The following is a 20664-nucleotide window of genomic DNA, read 5'->3' on the forward strand; positions in this document are numbered from 1 at the left end:
ATATGTGGATATATGTATATATACATATATATGTGTATATATTTGTATATGTATATATATATGTGTATATTTATGTGTGTATATTTATATGTATATGTGTGTATATATATATGTATATGTCAGTGGCGTGCCGTGGGCCTGGGCCTTCAGTGAGGTCCTACACAGTCCCACCCGAATTAATCCACCTCTCGTTACATCATTATGACGTCATGGCTCTAGACACTATACAGGTAGACAGAGACGCAGGAGAACCAGGCGTTACGTCACCTTGAAATTGACATTTCTCTTCAGAGAATTGCAGGGGAAGAGTCCAATACAGTCCAGTTCAACTAATAGGCAAGAACATAGTCGAGTGCAACAGAGTTATATTAATATTCTTCTTCTATCCATTTCTGGTCCACAAACTTTTAGCTTTAAGTCCAACTTTTTTTTACAGCGTGCACTAAACAGCGCATTGTCACCAGAGCAGCTTCACCGTGATGATGAAGATGGAAGTTCCTGTTGACACAATAATGAGTCTTTTCAATATGTCCCTCTTGTTCTTCACCTGTTCATTGTGCAGCTCCGTTGCCGCCTGTTCGTTGATCTGTAGATCCGCTCCGTGTCCACAAAAGTTTTCAAAGCACCGATGCTTGTAGGTGCCGAGCCGGACTTTGGTGTCTCGTTGCTGCCTCGGTTAGACAACTCAAGTTTGCAAAGCCAGTGTGGCTCCAAACAACAAATCGATCACTTGCAAACAACAGGCATTCCCAGCAGTCCGGGGAGCAGAGCTTCTCGGAGCCTGAGCCATTGAACTTCCCGTCGTCACCACTGTCGCTAACATATCCAGGTTTAATTATTTATTCTTTATATTGACTAATTAATATTCTTCTAACCTTACCCTGCTATGTGTTTGCATCGTTAAAATATCTCCGTTTAATTCTTTATATTGATTAATTACAATTCTTCTCAGGTTAATACGAATATGTATCACTGGCTTTTATTTTGACTTTCATTTAAAGCACTTCCGTTCTGTCGTTTTTGGTTTCAGACAGCAGAAACGAAATACGGAGGTGGTATTCCGTTTTTCCGTTTTTGGTTTTCAAACGGAAAACGAAAAAACCACGTGATTTCCGTATTCCGTATTTGGAATCAAACGAAAAAACAAAATAACAAAACGTACACGGACCATGTTAGCCCCCTGGCAACACACGATGGCTGAATATGATTGGATAACAGATCTAACATAAAGACCAGCCCTCCAAATCTCAACCTGGGGCTGGCAGCAGTGCAACCAAGAGGAACGTTATGAAATTAAGAGAATAACTCTTACTCTGGGAAATAATTGAATACATATTTGTGGGAAAATATATTTAGAAAAAAATATATATTCTGATGATGTTTAGGCCAGCAGAGAAGGCCTTGCTGGCCCTGACGGCCCGCCACTGGTATATGTATGTGTGTATATATTAATATGTGTGTATATGAAACCGGATTTTCTTTCTTCCGGTTTCCGCCTCCGGTCCCGGTCGCTCATTCTAAACCGCAGGAAGTGCGCCCTCTGGCGGTGGAAACCGGCGGTGCAGCAGTCCTCATCACCCCGGACGGGCGGGGACAAAGCGCTTCAGAAGCTGGTGGACCGTGAAGGAAACCGTTGTCTCCGCCCCGGTGCTCGACCGTCCAGGATCCCCGTTAACACGTTTACTCTCTTAAACTTTCCTAATCTTTCAGTTCATTTTGCTGACGGACTTATTGGTTTATGAACTTTTCGGAATAAGGAGATTTATTTTCACAGGAAACAGAGAAACTCCTTCAGCGACTCGCAGGTAAGAAACACATGAAGTTAAAGGTTAAATACAGTAAACAACAACAAGTCGAGTTATTATATGATATTTAACCTTTATTTAAGGTCTTTGTTCTCGGCTGGTGGCTGAAAGTCTCCGAGGTGAACTTTACCTTTATTATCGCGACAGGTGGAGCTTCATGTTCATACAGAGTTATCGATTACAACGACCACAGAAACACTCCGAGGAAAACAGATTATCACTATGATCTCGATAGAGTCGGTGTTTAATCACGAGTTTAATATAGAAAACAACAGCTGATGGATTTTGGATTTAAAACTATTTGTGTGTGGAAACAAAACTAAAGTTATCGACCTGTAACATCATCAATGCCACCGGGGAAATACTGTAATATAATCAAAATATAGTTCATAAAGTCCCACAGTAAAGGTACTACTGATGTACACTAATATGTAGGCTACATGTTATACTCTTCAATCTGTAATAATACGTCATCATTAATGAGTGGATTTATGTTTTTTTTAATGACTTTTAATTAAAGTTCAAATATATATACAATACTAGCTTCCAATAAATATTATCGTTTTATAAAGGAGCAGAAACTAGCGTACATCTGAAGTACCACTAAAGTACTACTAAAGTACCACAAAGGTACCACTAAAGTATCACTAAAGTACTACTAAAGTACCACTAAACTAACACACAGTATTTGAGTAATGTCAGTGATGTGTGTGTGTGTGTGTGTGTGTGTCTGTGTGTGTGTGTGAGAGTGTGTGTGTGTGTGTGTCATTGTGTGTGTGTTTGTGTGTGAGCATGTGTGTGTGTGAGAGTGTTTGTGTGTGTGTCATTGTGTGTGTGAGTGTTTGTGTGTGTGAGCATATGTGCGTGTGAGAGTGTGTGTGTGTGTGTCATTGTGTGTTTGTGTGTGTGTGAGCATGTGTGTGTGTGTGTGTCATTGTGTGTGTGAGTGTTTGTGTGCGTGTGTGTGTGTGTGTCAGGATTTCCTTTGGCAACCATTTTGAGAAATTGGCAACCGATTCTTGGCGTTTGGTTTCTAAATCAGTGACAACGACTTTATATTTATTTATTTATTTACGACTCGTTCAGCGAAGCGTGTGAAACTAAATAAATAAATACAGTAATATTTAAATATTGCCGTTAAAGTCAGAACCTCTTGTATTGATTAACAGGAAAGTGAAGGGCCAATCAAATCAGCCGATTTTAAAGTCATTCATAAATTTAAAACATATCTCCTTTCACATTCATCACTTATTATTATATCTTATATTTCTCTGTTATGAATGCAACTGAATGCATTAAGAACTTTTTAATAATTACTTTAAGACCCAGGTGTTTCTTTGGGTCAGGAGGTCTTGTCTGACTCCTGTGTCCAGGCCACCCGGCCCGGTCCAGGTCACTAGGCCCCGGTCCACACCACTGGGCCCGGTCCAGGTCACTAGACCCCGGTCCAGGCCCTGGTCCACGTCGGCCATGTTGGCCTGATGGCGTGTGACAGATGTAGGTCATGTGACTGGATTCCTCAGCAGCAGATCAGAGTCTCTGTTGTGAGTCCGGTGGGCGTCCGACCCGAGGCGGTCAGACCGCCAGCAGGGACAGGAAACAGTTACACTATTAACATACTATTACTATATTATTAACATTATTACGATACTATTATTATATTATCACTGTACTATTACCATATTATTACCATATTATTACTATATTAACTTAATGTGTGAGCCAGTTTCAGACTAACAGCATTATTATTTTATTAAATGCGTTGCATTTGTGTTCAGGGAATCTGCTGATGCAGAACTACAAACTTCCCCTCAGAGAGATTTTTTAAGATCAACTATATTTAAAAAATGTTGACAATAAAATATAAAACAGTGAAATGGCCAAATATCCCAACTAAATGTCACCAAATGTTTTTGCTTTGTCCAACTAACTGAAACCCAAATACATCCTGTTCTCTATAAGTAAGACCAGCATGTTGGTATCTGTGAGAAGCTAAAACAACCAAATGTTTTGAATTAACTTAATTAAACTATTATTAATTAGTTAATTTTCGTTGCAGTAGAACATTTAAAGACATCAGAGGAATGAAGTTGTTTGATTGGCTTAGAGAGATTTCGATGTGGTTTCATTGTAGTTCCTCCCAGCCAGTGGACATTAACCTCAGGCCCTCTGGCTCAGAAGCCTGAACCGACATTAAAGGACACCTGACACCGCGGTGCACTCCATCCACCTGTCCCCCCCCCCCCCCCCCCACACAGAGGAGCCCCTTGTTTCTTCCTCCTGGACACGGCCCACATTTTCCTTATTTTTTTTACCCAGCCTCCATGGCAACATTGTTCCTGCGACGAGCAGCCTTGACTTCTGCCCCGAAAACAAAGGCCAGAAGAAGGGGGGGGGGGGTGAAGGATGTGGAGGAATGAGGGAGGAGGAGGGGGAGGGGGAGGGGGGGGGAGGTGTCTCGCTGGAGGCTCTGAGGCGAGACTTCTTCTGCCGCTTGTGCCAGAGACCCATAAAGAAAGAGTTATTACTGGAGCTGGAGAATGGGGGTCGGGCCAGAGTCCCTCTGGGGGGACTACCAAGGGCCAGAGTCCCTCTCGGGGGACTACCAGGGGCCAGAGTCCCTCTGGGGGGACTACCAGGGGCCAGAGTCCCTCTAGGGAGACTACCAGGGGCCAGAGTCCCTCTGGGAGGACTACCAAGGGCCAGAGTCCCTCTAGGGAGACTACCAGGGGCCAGAGTCCCTCTAGGGAGACTACCAGGGGCCAGAGTCCCTCTGGGGGGACTACCAGGGGCCAGAGTCCCTCTAGGGGGACTACCAGGGGCCAGAGTCCCTCTGGGGGGACTACCAGGGGCCAGAGTCCCTCTAGGGGGACTACCAGGGGCCAGAGTCCCTCTAGGGGGACTACCAAGGGCCAGAGTCTCTCTAAGATCCGGTTATATAGTCCATCGATTAAAAAAATCATTTAAAAATACAATATAAGTTTGTAAGTTCATAAACATAATTGTATAAAGCGCTCAATGTAGAAGCACGAGCAACGTTTGGTTGTGTACTCTGGATTTTGGGGGAGGGGAGGGAGAGAGAGCGAGAGAGAGAGAGAGAGAGACTCCAGGAGCGAGCGAGCGAGGCGTGTTGCTGTGCCTCTCTCTCCTGGTACTGGCGTCTCCACGCTGCTGATTGTGAAACCTTCACAGCTTCAGCTCAATAATAAGAATGAAAAAAACCCAAACGAGCCAAACGAGCGTCCTCATGAATCATAAATCATAAATCCTCTCCTGGAAAAGGTCAAACATTGACTGTTCCTAGCCCTCCGTCACGCCTCTCGCCTCCTATCTCCTCGTCTCCTCTCTCCTATCGGCTCACTCTCGTTCTGTTCTTTCAGTTCCGGGCGTCTCCGTCTGAGCGATGTTTGACAAGCGGCCCTACGAGAGTCCTCCGGTCTACAGTCCGCCCTTCGGCTCGCCGTCCAACAACGGCTACGGCCCGCCGGGCGACTTCCACACGCCGCCCAGCGAGTACCACGCCTACCCGCCGCCGCCCGGCTCGTACTACGCCGAGGACAAGCCGCAGCTCTTCTACAAGTGGCGCTCGCCTCCGGGCCTCATCAAGGCCATGCTGGGCACGGTGGTCGTGCTGTGCGTGGCCATCTTCGCCTGCGTGGCCTCCACCCTCATGTGGGACATGCAGTACGGGATGGGGATGGGGATGGGGATGGGTGGCGGGTACGGCGGCGGGTACGGCGGCGGCGGATACGGTGGCGGCGGGTACGGCGGCGGGAGCTACGGCTCGGGGTACGGCGGCGGCTACGGAGGAGGCTACGGCAACAGATACGGTTCCTACATCTCGCCGTACTCGGCCAAGACCACCATGATCGCCATGGCGGCCATCAACTTCATCGGGGCGCTGGCCTTCTTCATCTGCAGCTTCTCCAAATCCAACATGGTGCGCAGCAGGAAGTTCTTCCTGGGCCTCATGATCGGCTGCATCATCATGGCCGCCCTGCAGGTGAGACTCATTCACATTCCTCAGACCGCTTTATACAGAGCATAAAACACGAAACTGGTGATGATTCACCTGAAGCACATGATGCATCTGTAGAGGATAGATAGGTAGGTAGGCAGGTAGATAGATACAGTAGATAGATAGATAGATAGATGTATAGGTAGGTAGATGGATAGGTAGGTAGGTAGGTAGGTAGGTAGATACAGTAGATAGATAGATAGATGGATAGGTAGGTAGGTAGATATATGGATGGATAGACAGGTAGATAGATGGATAGGAAGATGGATAGAGATATGGATGGATAGATAGATAGGTAGGTAGGTAGATAGATAGATAGATAGATAGATGGATAGGTAGGTAGATGGATAGATAGATAGGTAGGTAGATATATGGATGGATAGACAGGTAGATAGATGGATAGGAAGATGGATAGGTTGATGGATAGAGATATGGATGGATAGATAGATAGGTAGGTAGGTAGATAGATAGATAGAGAGATAGATGGATAGGTAGGTAGATAGGTTGATGGATAGAGATATGGATGGATAGATAGATAGGTAGGTAGGTAGATAGATAGATAGAGAGATAGATGGATAGGTAGGTAGATGGATAGATATATGGATGGATAGATAGATAGGTAGATAGGTAGGTAGAGAGATATATAGATAGGTAGGTAGGTAGATAGAGAGATAGATAGATAGCTATATAGATAGGTCGGTAGATATATGGATAGATAGGTAGGTAGGTATATAGATAGATAGATGAATAGGTAGATAGGGAGGTAGATGGACAGGTAGGTAGGTAGGTACGTCTTCAGTTGGCTTGACTTCCCCTTCATTAAATAATTCCAAGGCTTTTTAGATGTTCCTAAAGCTGTCGGGTGTTTCAGTCTATTTGTGCTCATGGTTCTCCATCATCATTATCCCTCCAGGGCATCATCAGCATCGTCTACATCGTGGGGGTGAACCCGATGGCCCAGGGCTCCTCCAGCATGATGTACAACCCCATGCTGATGATGTGCCAGAACCTCTACCAGACCAGCAGCTACTCCCAGATGGGAGGCGTGGGCGGCTTCCCCATGTACAACCAGTACCTCTACCACTACTGCTTCGTTGACCCGCAGGAGGTGAGCACATCATCAGCAGATAGAGGTTTTGATGGGACACTCTTCAGGAACCAAGTAGATTTTCTTTTGCCGACAATGAATTTGAACATTTCAATATTTATAACATTGTTTGAAATTGATTTGAGCTAATTGTGTCTGAACTACAGCTCAAATATACTCAAATATACTCAATATACCGTAATATAAAATACAAAGACAAGAAGCAAATCCTCATATTTTTGGAGCTGTAAGCATGTTTGGCATTGTTTGTTATTATATTATTAATTAATTATCAGAATCATTTTTGTTGTTGATGTGTCCATACGAGGAATGTGATTACATTATTGTGGGTTAATTGTATCTTACTCACTAATTGTCTTTTTGTGAGACTTTTTACAAATGGTGGAAATGAGAGATAAATCTGAACTCATAAAGCTTAATATAATAATAATTCATGCACCAGTTGTCACAGTGTGTGTGCAGAGCAACACATTTTGTGTATTTGTGTACTGTGAGTACCAGGATGAAGACCCTTTGTCTTACCTCCTTGAGAACTTTCCAGATCCTCATCTCGCCTTCTCTTCCAGGGGATCGCCATGATGTGTGGCTTCCTGGTCGTCATCGCCTTCTGTGTCGCGGCGTTCTTTGCCCACAAAACGAGAGGCAAGATCTGGCGCTACGGGAAACCGAACATCCAATGGAAACAGCCGCTCGTTGCCGGGAAGGCCTCCGAGGGCAGAGACGTGGAGGAATGGGTGAGAGACAACGGAATGGCGGTCGACGTTTAATAAGACGGTGTTTACACGGGATTTAAAGGAGAAAAATCTCTTTCTGACCCTGACAGCCTTCAGTCAAATGGACAGCGTCACAGGGGGTTTAAATCTAGCCTCGGAAAAATTGATGGAATGCAATATTTTGGGATTTGATTAGAGGATGACACTGGAGATCATCTTGTGCCCAAATCAGGCTTTATTTTTTATTTGTTGTATTCAGAAGGTTCAATGGAGAGGTACAATTGTGTATCGGCTGCATAACGGCGAAGTTCGATGTTACGGTGCTAAACGATACGACCTAAAGGAAGAATGTATGGAGAGAAAATAAGTGGCCCGAGAAAAGATCCCTGAGGTACGCCACATGTTGAGGGGATGAATGAATCAATTGAGACATATCCAATCTTTTACTATTATATTATTATTATAATATAATTATTATTATCATATTATTATTATTACATTATTATATATAATATGATATATTATTATATAATAATATAAATTATATAATAATAATATATTAATATAATAATATATTAATAAAATTATATTATAATAATATTATATAATATATTATATGGTATTATTATATATATATATAATAATTATTGTAATATATTATTATATGTATTATATTATATCCTTTAGTACATACCCAATCCTTTAGTCTTTTTATGAGTGTAGCGTGCTCAATGGCGTTGAACACGGCTCTAATGGAAGCAGCCCCACAGCTCGGCGTCCACAGTCTGCAGCCGTTAGTAGGTCATTTGTTTTGGTGCTACGTCGCTTATGAAATCCCACAATCTCAAAATGCTGTTGTTATTTGGTGCTTACAGAATCTGTCCAAAAAACCCCAAAATATCAACTCTGATCCTTTTGGAAACGTGATTGTGAACCTGCAGCAGGTCAAGGAGGTCGGTCTCCGGTGAGGTCGTCCTCCTGCGGGGCGAGTCCTCCGTAGTAAAGATGGGTTGGGGACGGCGGTGAGGCACATCACCAACGTTGGTTTGTCTCTTGTTTTGCTACCTGACACAAAACGTCCCAATGCTGTTCACCACTTCAAATCCTTCTCGTGTTTTCATTGTTTCAGGTGAAAGTCCAGGTGTAATAGTTCTATACAAATGTTTATGAGTTTACAGGAAACGGCCACACTACCGTAATAATGTCTCCTCTGGCTGAGCCTCTTTGCTCAGGGTCAGTGGTGTTTGCTCACGGTCTACTACCTGGTTTCACTCTGAATAATCATTAACCGTTCGAGAAGATAGTAAGCAAACAGGCGGTTTCTAGAGGCGGCCTTCAGGTATTTTAACGTCAACACCACACCGGTCACATGACACCTGAGGTGTGGTTGATTATTGACCCGGACACTTTTCAAATAAAGTGAATGAAAATGAGTTAACGTTGGGTTTTTAAATGAATAATAATACCAACGTGGACGGTCTAGGTCTAGTTCTAGTTCTAGTTCTAGGTCTAGGTCTAGGTCTAGTTCTAGGTCTAGGTCTAGGTCTAGTTCTAGTTCTAGGTCTAATTCTAGGTCTAGGTCTAGTTCTAGGTCTAGGTCTAGTTCTAGGTCTAGTTCTAGGTCTAGTTCTAGTTCTAGTTCTAGGTCTAGTTCTAGGTCTAGGTCTAGTTCGAGGTCTAGTTCTAGTTCTAGTTCTAGGTCTAGTTCTAGTTCTAGTTCTAGGTCTAGTTCTAGTTCTAGTTCTAGGTCTAGTTCTAGGTCTAGTTCTAGGTCTAGTTCTAGTTCTAGGTCTAGTTCGAGTTCTAGTTCTAGGTCTAGTTCTAGTTCTAGTTCTCTGAACCAGGTTTGAAAACACCTCTTTTTTTAAATAACTTCTTCTTGTTCTGCTTCTCAAAACAAGGTTTATAGAATATTTCCTCCCCAACACGTGCGATCCACATCCCATGTTTGCTGTGCAGGAGAACGTGAAGAACACAAATCAATACACACACACACACACACACACACACACACACACACACACACACACACACACACACACACACACACACACACACACACATGGCATATTGTAGAAGAATGCCAAATGCAAGTGAAATAAATATAAATAATTAGAAAACAATTAAATACTAATAAATATTGCTATTTACCCCTCATCTGTTCATCTATTTGCCCTCGTTTACTGACAGTTGTTGTTGTGTATTTTATTCAGTCAATCATTGCAATATAATACAATATTATTCTATATAATATACAAAACAGAAAGACTGAAAAGGTAGAAGCAAATTTTTTTAATATATTCCTATCTTAAATTATTATAATCAAATAAATCAGAAAATTAATATTAAATAAATAAAAATAATAAACAGTACAGTGATACGTCCAGCATCCTCATTTACATGTTGTACTAATTGTTTCATTTGAGTGTACTTGTACTAGCTTAGCTCCAATATTTGGTGAAAGCAGCTAATGAAGTCCCGTCACACTTTATCTCTTTGCTGACGTGAAAATACAAAAGAAGCACGCAGCAGACGTGATGTTTAGTTATAATCAAGCTGAGGTGTCTCTGGTGGACCATGAATGCATCACATTGAGGTGGCCAGGCAGACCAGATGAGTCAAGCCCAGAGTGCTGTGACGAGCGTCTGATAATGGAACCACGCTCACTGACGTGGCCGTGCTCACCGTGGGTGCAGACGGCCCCAGAGATGTGACTTGAGTTGTCTGATGACTTTCTTCTCGTCTATCGTTATATTTTTATCGCTGCAACACCCTCAATCAACTGGGGCGGTGAGTGTATTTATTTCATCTGGTTGCTAGGCAACCCACACACACTGCGTCGGTGCCAGCGAGTCACGGGGCCGGTGGCGGTCTGAGGCTGTGGCGGGTTTGAGACGGGACCGTCTCAGGAGGCCGGCCGCGCTCCGCTGACCTCATGACCTCACACACTGCTGCATTGTGTCTGCATGAGGTCATCTGCAGGCCGTCTGTGTGCACCACCACATGGCCGAGAGGCCACGCCCCCCGGGCTGGTTCCATAGAGGCCTCCTCCAGCCTCTAAAGAGAGAGTGAATGTAGTGGATCATTGTTAGACATTATATTAGACTTTAAAGGTGCAATGTGTCATTCCATGGCCACATGAGGGGCAGCGTCTCATCTCGTTTACTCGCTCCATACGATCTCTGCACCCTGAGTCACGAACACGTCGTGTGGATACGGTCACAATCGTTGCATCATCGCTGGTGAAGCACATCGCTGCCATTTGGAGTTATTTTTAACTCTATTCGACATCTACACCCGAGTCTTCTCCTTCTTCTCCTTCTTCTCCTCCCTCTCTCTCTTCCACAGCTCCGTCTTCTCGCTCCGCCTCTCTCCGTCTTTGACTTTGCACAAAAAAAGGAACGATAAAACAAAGACGTTTTCTTTAAAAACGACCAGCGTGCCTCAAATGAAGATGTCATTTAAAGATGAATGTGGTAAACAACAAGCAGGATGACGGGACTTCAAACAAGGATGTAGTATAAACATAAAAGAGTATTTTAATAAGACAAGAAAAGACGTGCAAGATTGTTGAAGGAAGTTGTCCTGGGAGGTGAGGCTCAGAGGGGGGTCCGGGCTCAGAGGGGGGGTCCCAGGCTCAGAGGGGGGTCCAGGTTCTGTGGATGAACCGGTGAGCAGGAGGTCCGGGTCCTGAAGGACCGCTGAGCCTTTCTCCACCGGGTCCAGGACTCTCAGGCATTCCGACTGTTCCTCACACACACACACACACACACACACACACTGAGAGACTGCATTGTTGAGATTCTTACGTGTAGTGCAGTTTTCAAGTAGGATTCTCCTGCAGCTGCAGCCGCCCCCCCCCACCGAGCGCTCCACCCAGCCTGATTATTGTTTTTGGGGGCCGGGCCGAGGCTCCTGCTCTGTGAGGAATTCAGGAGCTCGCTTAGTGATATGTTCCACACCTGAGTGAATGTTTGTTTGAAGGGTTTTCATACAGTTGGGGAACAGTGACCTCTGACCTGAAGCCTCATGGCCTCCTTGTGCAGGTGCAGTCGATGTTAGAGGTCTGAATTCAGACGTGTTACAAGAGTAACGTCCCCCCCCCCCCCCGAGCCTTCATTGAGAGGAAGTGTGGCCTCTCAGGAAGGCCCTGAGGATGCAGAATAAGGGAGTTGATTGAGACCTTTTGTCTGAAGCTGCAGGTGTCCGTGAGGACGTGAGCCGACAGAGCGAGGCCGCGGCGTCGGGTTGTTCTGTGTGTGCTCTCCGTTGTGACCACTCCTTCTAGGTTTCAGAGCTGCTAGAAACAAACTGAATGAGATGCTGTAAACGTCGACAATCAAGTGTTTGGGGTTATTTATTGGGTTGATCTGAGGAGTTATCCTTCAGCCTTTTGTTTGGGCATCTCGACCTTTTCAAACTCTGGGAAACAAATGAAAAAGAAAAAAAAAACTACGCCACAGATAGACCCCTAATGCTGCTCAAGCTCCTCCCCTTTTTCCCTGGATGAGAAAAGTGCCCCCTCTGCTGGAGACACTTATTTTCCTCATTAATAAGTATTTAAGAATGAAAGTTACTCTCTCTGTCATCAGTTCCCCCCAAATGTGTTTCTATATCTGACGGAGAATTTATTTGAGTAATTGTGATAATTTCGCCCCGACATGCTCCGTGGCGCTCACAAGCCCCGCCTCCTCCTCCCGCCGCGCCCGTCCCTCCTCCTCCTCCTCCTCCTCCTCCTCCTCCTCGCGCTCTATTATATGGAATTTTTCGCTCCTATCATTTTGGAAATGAAAATAAATTGTAATTGTGAATAGAAGATGTCGTTGTGTTTATCTCTCATGTCTCACGACACAATGTGTTCCAGGTGTTGCATAGCAACCAGTTACTCGATAACTTCAGGTTACAGTGATCAATAGATCAATCATCTTGGTGATGGGTTTGAGCCCCGTCCCCCGACACGCCTGCGCCCGACCGTTCCTTCAAGGAGAAAAACACGAGGTCCTCTGACCTCCTCCGGGTCAGAACATGAGGTCCTCTGACCTCCTCCGGGTCAGAACACGAGGTTCTCTGACCTCCTCCGGGTCGGAACACGAGGCTGCAGCCGCTCTGACTGCTTTGTGTTTGCTGACTGCGTCCCGTCTGCCTCCTCCGGCTGCAGGTGAACAACGTGGAGGACGGCCGCAGCGTCCAGGACGCCCCGACGCTGCTGCTGTCGGAGAAGAGCGCCGGGCTGCTCAGCGCCTCCGTGAACAGCGTCCTCCCCTTCCCCCCCGCCAAGGTGGACGGCAGCTCCTACAACGAGGACATCTACGCCCACAAGGAGTGAGTCACCTGTTACCGCACATCTACATCACATTAAACCATCATCAGGCTTTATGTCTGTGTCTGCAGGAAGAAACATAGACCAGGTATACAACATATGAGTAGATAGATAGGTAGGGAGAGAGGTAGATAGGTAGGTAGGTAGATAGGTAGATAGATAGGTAGGTAGATAGGTAGGTAGATAGATAGATAGATAGATAGGTAGATAGGTAGGTAGGTAGATAGATAGATAGGTAGATAGATGGTAGATAGGTAGGTGAGATAGATGAATGGGTAGATAGATAGGCAGACAGACAGGGTGGCAGATAGACAGGCAGGCAGGTGAGGTAGGTAGATGGACAGGCAGGCAGATAGATGGGTAGATGGGCAGGTAGGCAGATGGGTGGGTGGGTAGATGGCAGGCAGACAGGCAGGCAGATGGGTAGACAGGTGGGTGGGTAGATGGACAGTGGGTGGCAGGCAGATAGGCAGACAGGCAGATGGGTAGACAGGTGCAGGTAGATAGATAGGTAGACAGATGGGTGCAGGTAGATGCAGGTAGATAGATGGGCAGGTAGGTAGACAGGCAGATGGGCAGGTGGGTAGATGAATGCAGGCAGATGGGCAGGTAGGTAGATAGATAGATAGGTAGGTAGGTAGGTAGATAGGTAGATAGATAGGTAGGTAGGTAGATAGATAGGTAGGTAGGTAGATAGGTAGATAGATAGATAGGTAGGTAGGTAGGTAGATAGATAGGTAGGTAGGTAGATAGGTAGATGGATAGGTCGGTAGATTGACGTCGATCGCTCAGGTTTGTGGTAGCAGAAGTGAGAGTTGTGGCGTTTACCTGAACACTGTCCTACAAAGATTCCACATAAACACTGAAGCTCTCAACATGTGACTGCAGCAGCGATATCTAATCACAGCTCTGTGTTAAAGCTCATGAGAACATACCCCCCCCCCCCACACACACACACACTGAGCTCCGTGTTGTGACCTTTGAGCTTCGCTGGATTAACTTTCCCTCCTTTTTTTCTCCCGTTTATTGAAATCTTTTCGGGAAGCAAAAGGTCAGGATGTTGATGAACAGATGGATTTACTCTCCTTTAATCATAGAAATGATTGTGTGTGTGTGTGTGGCAAAAAAGTACACAGTTTAACATCGTACCAAGCCATGCTCTGAATCCTGTGATTGAGGTAAATTAATCTTAAAGTTCAACTCCAGGACAAAATATTATTACAAAAATTATAAAGCAGGATTTATATTTGGTTGAATGAATATTGTTTGACTGTTCCCTCACAAAGTGAACGCAGCTTTTCATCAGCAGAGGAATGAAGGAGCGCTCACGTTGTCATATTTTTGGATTCCTCTACAAATCAAATTGGGCCTGCTTGCTTCTTCCTGTTATTAAAGGATCTGCTTCCTGGTCACTGAAGACAAATTATAGGGTGAAGAACAATAATCATCCTCAGTGGTTCAACGTGTTCACCTCCTCCATTCGTTATCTGTCTGGGCCATATAAGTTAATATGTGTTTTCTTTAGTCACGTCTCACATTATACTTTATTTAATGTTGAGGTATTATATATATATATATATATATATTTAAATATAAATATATATATATGTATATATATATGTATATATATATGAATATATATAAAAATATATATATTAAAAAAAAGATATAAATATATATATATATAAATATTTATAGAATATATATATATGTATATATAAAATATATATATATATATATATATATCATTATTTATAACCTCAAGGTCTTGACTAAATTTTATATTCATTAATAAATAAAATAATTTGTATGGAAAAAAACAGACTGTCCGGGTGACCCTTGACCTTTGAACCATAGTGCTCACGTCATCGTTGTCTTGCTGTAATTATATTTACATGCAAACTCCGTTCATTCCAGAATTCTCAACGTTCTCGTCTCCGTCCTCCAGGTACTCGGACCAGACCGCCAGCCGGCCGTCGGAGGCCTTCTCTCACGGCGGCAGAACCAGCTCCAGCCCGTCAGAGGGGCGCAAACCCTCCGCCAGCCGGGGCAAGAGACGCCGACGCAACCCCGAGCTGGACGAGTCCCAGTACGAGACGGAGTACACCACCGGGGGCGAGACGGGCAACGAGCTGGACCGGGAGGAGCAGGAAAGGTAACCACCTCTAATACTTTTATCTTAGAACTAAATAAAGTCGCGGTCTCCCCCTCAGGACCAGAGCCACATGGATTTAGATGAACAACTGTAAGCTCGTGGAAATCAAACTCCCGTTATGAGAGGGACATTATTTCCAGGATCTTTTGGATAGAAGTGCAGAATAATAATCAAACTGAACCAGCTTGGGCCTGTAAGCGCTCTGCTGGGTCCAGGAGTTAATCCTCTGAGTTATTCAAGTTCACATGAGCTGCTCCTGGCAGAATGAGAATTGGGCCAAAGGTGCAAAACGTGATTGTCGTTTAGGAAAAAGCATGTGTGTTATATGTTGGCTGTAGTTTGATCCACCCGGACTAACACAGCGTTATGGAGCTGCATTATGTAGGGTGAGGTAAGGTAAGGTACGGTATGGTTATATAAGATAAGGTGAGGTGAGGTAAGGTAATGTAATGTAAGGTAAGTTGTAAAAACATACAACAAAATGAAGTTGGCGACTCAGAATCAGTCAGTGCAGCAGCAACAGGTAAAAACATTTAGACAGGACGTTTAAATCAAGACGTTAAAAAATATAAAAAAAAGAATAAATAAAATAAAATAAATAAAATAAATAAAATAAATAAAATAAATAAAATAAATAAATGAATTAAAAATTTAAAAAAATTAAAAAGTATATATAAAAAGAATATATAAAACATAAAACACAGGCATCAATGGCTTAAAAGTGAACAAGTGTGGTGTTGCTGTGTGTTGTGGTCCGGTGTGAGCTGGGTGCTGACGTGGTTCAGTAATAAACATACATACAATTTCTATAGCGCTTTTCATAGTACTCAGTACTCAGTAGTCCACTTGATGACCTCTGTGAAGGTTGTGAAGTGATGTTCTTGTGTCGGAAGTTTTTTAAATTCTCTCTGATGAGTTTTAACTCTGATTCTCTCTCTTTCCTCGTCCTCCTCCTCCTCCTTCAGTGCGTATCCAGACATAACGTCGGATGATCAGCGTCACGACTACAAGAGAGAGTTCGACGTGGACCTGAGGGAATACAAGCACCTGTGTGCCGACATGGACGACATCAACGACCAGCTGAACAAACTCAGCCGGCAGCTGGACACGCTGGACGAAAGCTCGGCCATGTACCAGGTCCGACCTGAGCAGAGAAGAACCAGAGTGAACTATCGTTCGTGTCGTAACATGTCGTAACATGTCGTAACATATCGTAACATAGCGTGACATATAGTAACATCGTAACATGTCGTAACATATCGTAACATGTCGTAACATATCATAACATATCGCAACATATCGTAACATAGCGTGACATATCGTAACATCGTAACATGTCATAACATATCGTAACATATCTTAACATATCGTAACATTGTAACATATCGTAACATTGTAACATATCGTAACATATCGTAACATATTGTAACATATCGTAACATTGTAACATATTGTAACATATCGTAACATATCGTAACATTGTAACATATTGTAACATATCGTAACATATCGTAACATTGTAACATATCGTAACATATCGTAACATATCGTAACATATTGTAACATATCGTAACATATCGTAACATATTGTAACATTGTAACATATCGTAACATATTGTAACATATTGTAACATATCGTAACATTGTAACATATCGTAACATATCGTAACATTGTAACATACTGTAACATATCGTAACATTGTAACATATTGTAACATATCGTCACATATCGTAACATTGTAACATATCATAACATATCGTAACATTGTAACATATCGTCATATCGTAACATCGTAACTAGGGCTGGGCACATTAACGCGTTAATCTTGCGTTAACGCATCAATTAATTAACGCCGACAATTATTTTATCGCGCGTTAACGCAGGTTTTATTATTTATTTTATTATTGTAAAACTTTGTTGCTCACAGGCTTTTATTTTGTAAAAGTCTGCTACTGATTGCTGCGGAACCGGAAAAGAAAGTCATTCGCGGTTTAACAAACATGGAGAAGAGTACGGAGATTTTAAATGGCCATTTTCAATTTAAAGTTCTTAAAGACGGCGGAGTCGACAGAAACAAAGTCATATGTAACACTGCCAAGTTGAATTGTCTTATCACCGGAGTACTTCCAGTCTTAAATATCATTTAAATGCTAAACACACCGTTGATGCAGCAAATCATACAACAAACACACAGTGGAGCGAGGCTTCGGCAGACGACGCTGCAGGGAGGAGATCAAGCAAGAGAAGCTAACCAATGCCACAGCGAAGTGGAGAGCTACTGCAGGCCGGTTAGTGAGGGGGACCAGACGTCCTCTTTCCCCGGACACGTCCTGCTTTTGAGACCTAAAAAATGCGTCCGGCTGGGATTCCAAAAACGTCGGGAGTTTGCTTCGTCGGATATTTGTGTTTCTCTGGGTTTTCACAAACTAGTATTTACCCCTTACAAGTTTTGGAAATGATATCTCCCTTCTTGCACGAGCTCTGACGGTATAGAGAACAGTCATTGGTCGACCGATCTCAGGGTTGCCAGATACACGATAATTATCCTCCAAATACAACCATGTTGAGCCTTTGGAACGATACTTCACCATCTCCAATCTGGCAACACGGAGCACCTCGCCGCCTCCACTAGTTCATTGTTGTTTGTGCAGCATGACATACACTCCTCCCAGCGCCACCGCTCCCATAGCGCACTACGCGCTGTACGTAGGGCACCACATCCTGAGGGGGCTCCACAAAATAGGCAACTAAAAAATCCTCATTGTTATAATAATTATAATGCCGATATTATTTCAGTCTAGAAATATTAGGCACCTTTTAGGCATGTATATCATAAAACAGGCAGAACCTCTTTTTCACTTTAGTTCATATGGCAATACATCTAAAATAAGTGTCAAGTTCTAGGAATTAACAAACTGCACTGAAAGTGTTTTCTGGTGTCTCACTCTAACAGGGACAACACATGTTATGGCACTTCCATTCATATGGCAGAACATTTAAATAGAAGAGCGCTATACACTACTTTTGAATGAATTATTGGATTTTGCATATACAAATGCGATTAATCAGGGAAATCATGCGATTAATCGCGATTAAAATTTTTAATCGTTGCCCAGCCCTAATCGTAACATATTGTAACATATCGTAACAACTTAACATATCGTAACATATCATAACATATCGTAACATAGCGTGACATATCGTAACATTGTAACATATCGTAACATCGTAACATATCGTAACATAGCGTGACATATCGTAACATTGTAACATATCGTAACATCGTAACATATCGTAACATATCGTAACATAGCGTGACATATCGTAACATATCGTAACATATCGTAACATAGCATGACATAGCGTAACATTGTAACATATCGTAACATATCGTAACATAGCGTGACATAGTGTAACATACCGTCAGAGACACATCAACTAATGTTTCTGCTTCATTCTCACAGGCTGTGGCGGACGAATATAATCAGCTGAAGAATCTGAAACAGGTGAAGAAACATTTTATAAACTAAACTCCATTTTATTTATTCGTGGCAGCATTAAGCCACTAAGCACGACCTAATTCATCAGTTTCATTATATCCGTTTTCATTTCCCCTGACGGTTCCCGGAGCTTTGATCTTTTTTCCTTCCTTTTCTCTTTTAGACGCCAGACTACAAGACGAAGAAGAGAGAGTGTCGCCGGCTGAGACACAAGCTGTTCCACATCAAGCGCCTGGTGAAGGACTACGACAAGAACCACTGAGGAACCCACTGAGGAACCCACTGAGGAACCCACTGAGGAAACCACTGAGTCCTGACGCTCACAGACACACAAGATACACTCCAAAATACCACAAAGACATTGACACGCCAAGACCAAAGTTACCTGTGCAGAATCAACACACACACCCCTCGCTCCCACACACACACACACACACACACACACACACACACACACACACACACACGGAACATCAGTTGAAAGCCACTCTCACACCGACGCAGCCTTTCCTCTCAGGAGTCGGTGTCGTCGTTCGCGGTGCGTTACCTGTGACGACCAGAGGGGGCGTGGTTTGAGAAACGTCATTTACGAGTCAGCTGACCTTCAGTCGGGTGATAAGCGGCTGCAGGTTTCTGTGGCTCTGTTTGCTCTCTCTCTCCAACCTCTCTTTGTTTTACCTCCACAGATAAGAGGGGGAACAGTATTGTAGTGACGGGTGAGACGGGTTGCCGGCTTTGTTTTGCAGTTTCTTGAACCCTTTGCAGAACGTCATCTTTGTCCCGCATGAACTTTATTTATGTTTCACTCATCTTGTGCAGAACTAATTCGGCAGTAAAGATGAAACGGCTCTCTGCATTTTTTTACTGGCTTTCTTTTGTGTCCAAAGCAAATTTTTTTTTTATTGATTGTCTTTGATTCAGTGAGACCAAAAAAGGGGAAAAAGTGGCCAATGAGATACGTGAGACATCGTTGTATTATAGATACTTTGAATGAATCCTGTTCATACGACGCAGCAACAACACATTTACAGTATCTTATCTGTTCGATTAATCTTAGTTCTGTTATTTCTACTAAAGACACACAGTGGATTGTTTTTTTTAATCATTCTAAAATGTGCTTAAGCTATGCAAATGGTAAACAAAAACGTTATAGAATATCTTTCATCATGCAACTGGAAAACACTGTTTCTGTCACTGTCAAGAAGCTCCACTCGTATATTTTCATTCTTGATTTTCTTGTCAATGAAAAACGATCATCTGCTAATTTCATGTGTGGTATTTTTTATTTGTATTAATCCATTAATTGAGCAAAGTGTTAGGATCTAGAGGATGTCATAATGTTTTAATTATTCAGACACACGTTTGATTACTCATGCATTTCTATTTTTACAAAGAACAATGTTGTCATTTTACACACCATTTTTTGCGAGCCATTTATTTTTGTACGATTTTTATTTTCCTCAACACTATATTATAAGACAATTTTTTTTGTAACTGTATACTTCCATGAGGTATCATGTCTAAAAAGTACTGAGTTCAATAATAATAAACATTTCTAATTCTCTTATAATTAAATCAACCTACCTGTTATTATTTCACGTCCTCCATGTTTTTGTTGACCCTGCACCTGCAGTGAGTGTCCAGCAGGGGGAGCCAGAGGACTGCAGGGATTCATCAGTCAGCTCCAGGTGAGCTGTTGCTGCCCTTTAAACTACTTTAAAACCAATGTGCTGCAGATGCACGAGTGTGTCGTTTGTCATTGCATATTGTTTTTTTCCACAGTTGGTACACAAATTGACAAACGGTTTTATTTTTAAAGAGCTTTTTTTCTTCATTACTTGATTCATGATTTAATCTATAGAATGACATCACAAGTTCTGAGCGACAAAGGTGTCTTAAAATGTATTTTGTAACATTTCACTTCATACCAATATGCAGAATACTCTTATGTTTTAAAGCTGGATCACATCTAAAAATATACGAAGCATTTTTACTTGACAAATTCAAAATATTAATTATTTTAACCCCAAACAGGAATCTTAAC

The 20664-nt window shown here is 42.9% G+C and overlaps 1 protein-coding gene across 1 annotated transcript; it reads left to right on the plus strand.

Moving 5' to 3' along the window:
* Positions 1–1580: 1580 nt before the first annotated feature.
* si:ch73-61d6.3 (occludin) lies at positions 1581–20199 on the plus strand. Its single transcript, XM_056414053.1, has 9 exons — positions 1581–1805; positions 5186–5808; positions 6737–6931; positions 7498–7665; positions 12803–12966; positions 14913–15119; positions 16085–16256; positions 18585–18626; positions 18784–20199. Exons 2-9 carry the CDS (start codon positions 5209–5211, stop codon positions 18880–18882), a joined length of 1647 nt encoding a protein of 548 aa, XP_056270028.1. The 5' UTR covers positions 1581–1805; positions 5186–5208; the 3' UTR covers positions 18883–20199.
* The last annotated feature ends 465 nt before the right edge of the window (positions 20200–20664 follow it).

This window comes from Pseudoliparis swirei, chromosome 5 (genome assembly GCF_029220125.1).
Source record: "Pseudoliparis swirei isolate HS2019 ecotype Mariana Trench chromosome 5, NWPU_hadal_v1, whole genome shotgun sequence".
NCBI lineage: Eukaryota > Metazoa > Chordata > Actinopteri > Perciformes > Liparidae > Pseudoliparis > Pseudoliparis swirei.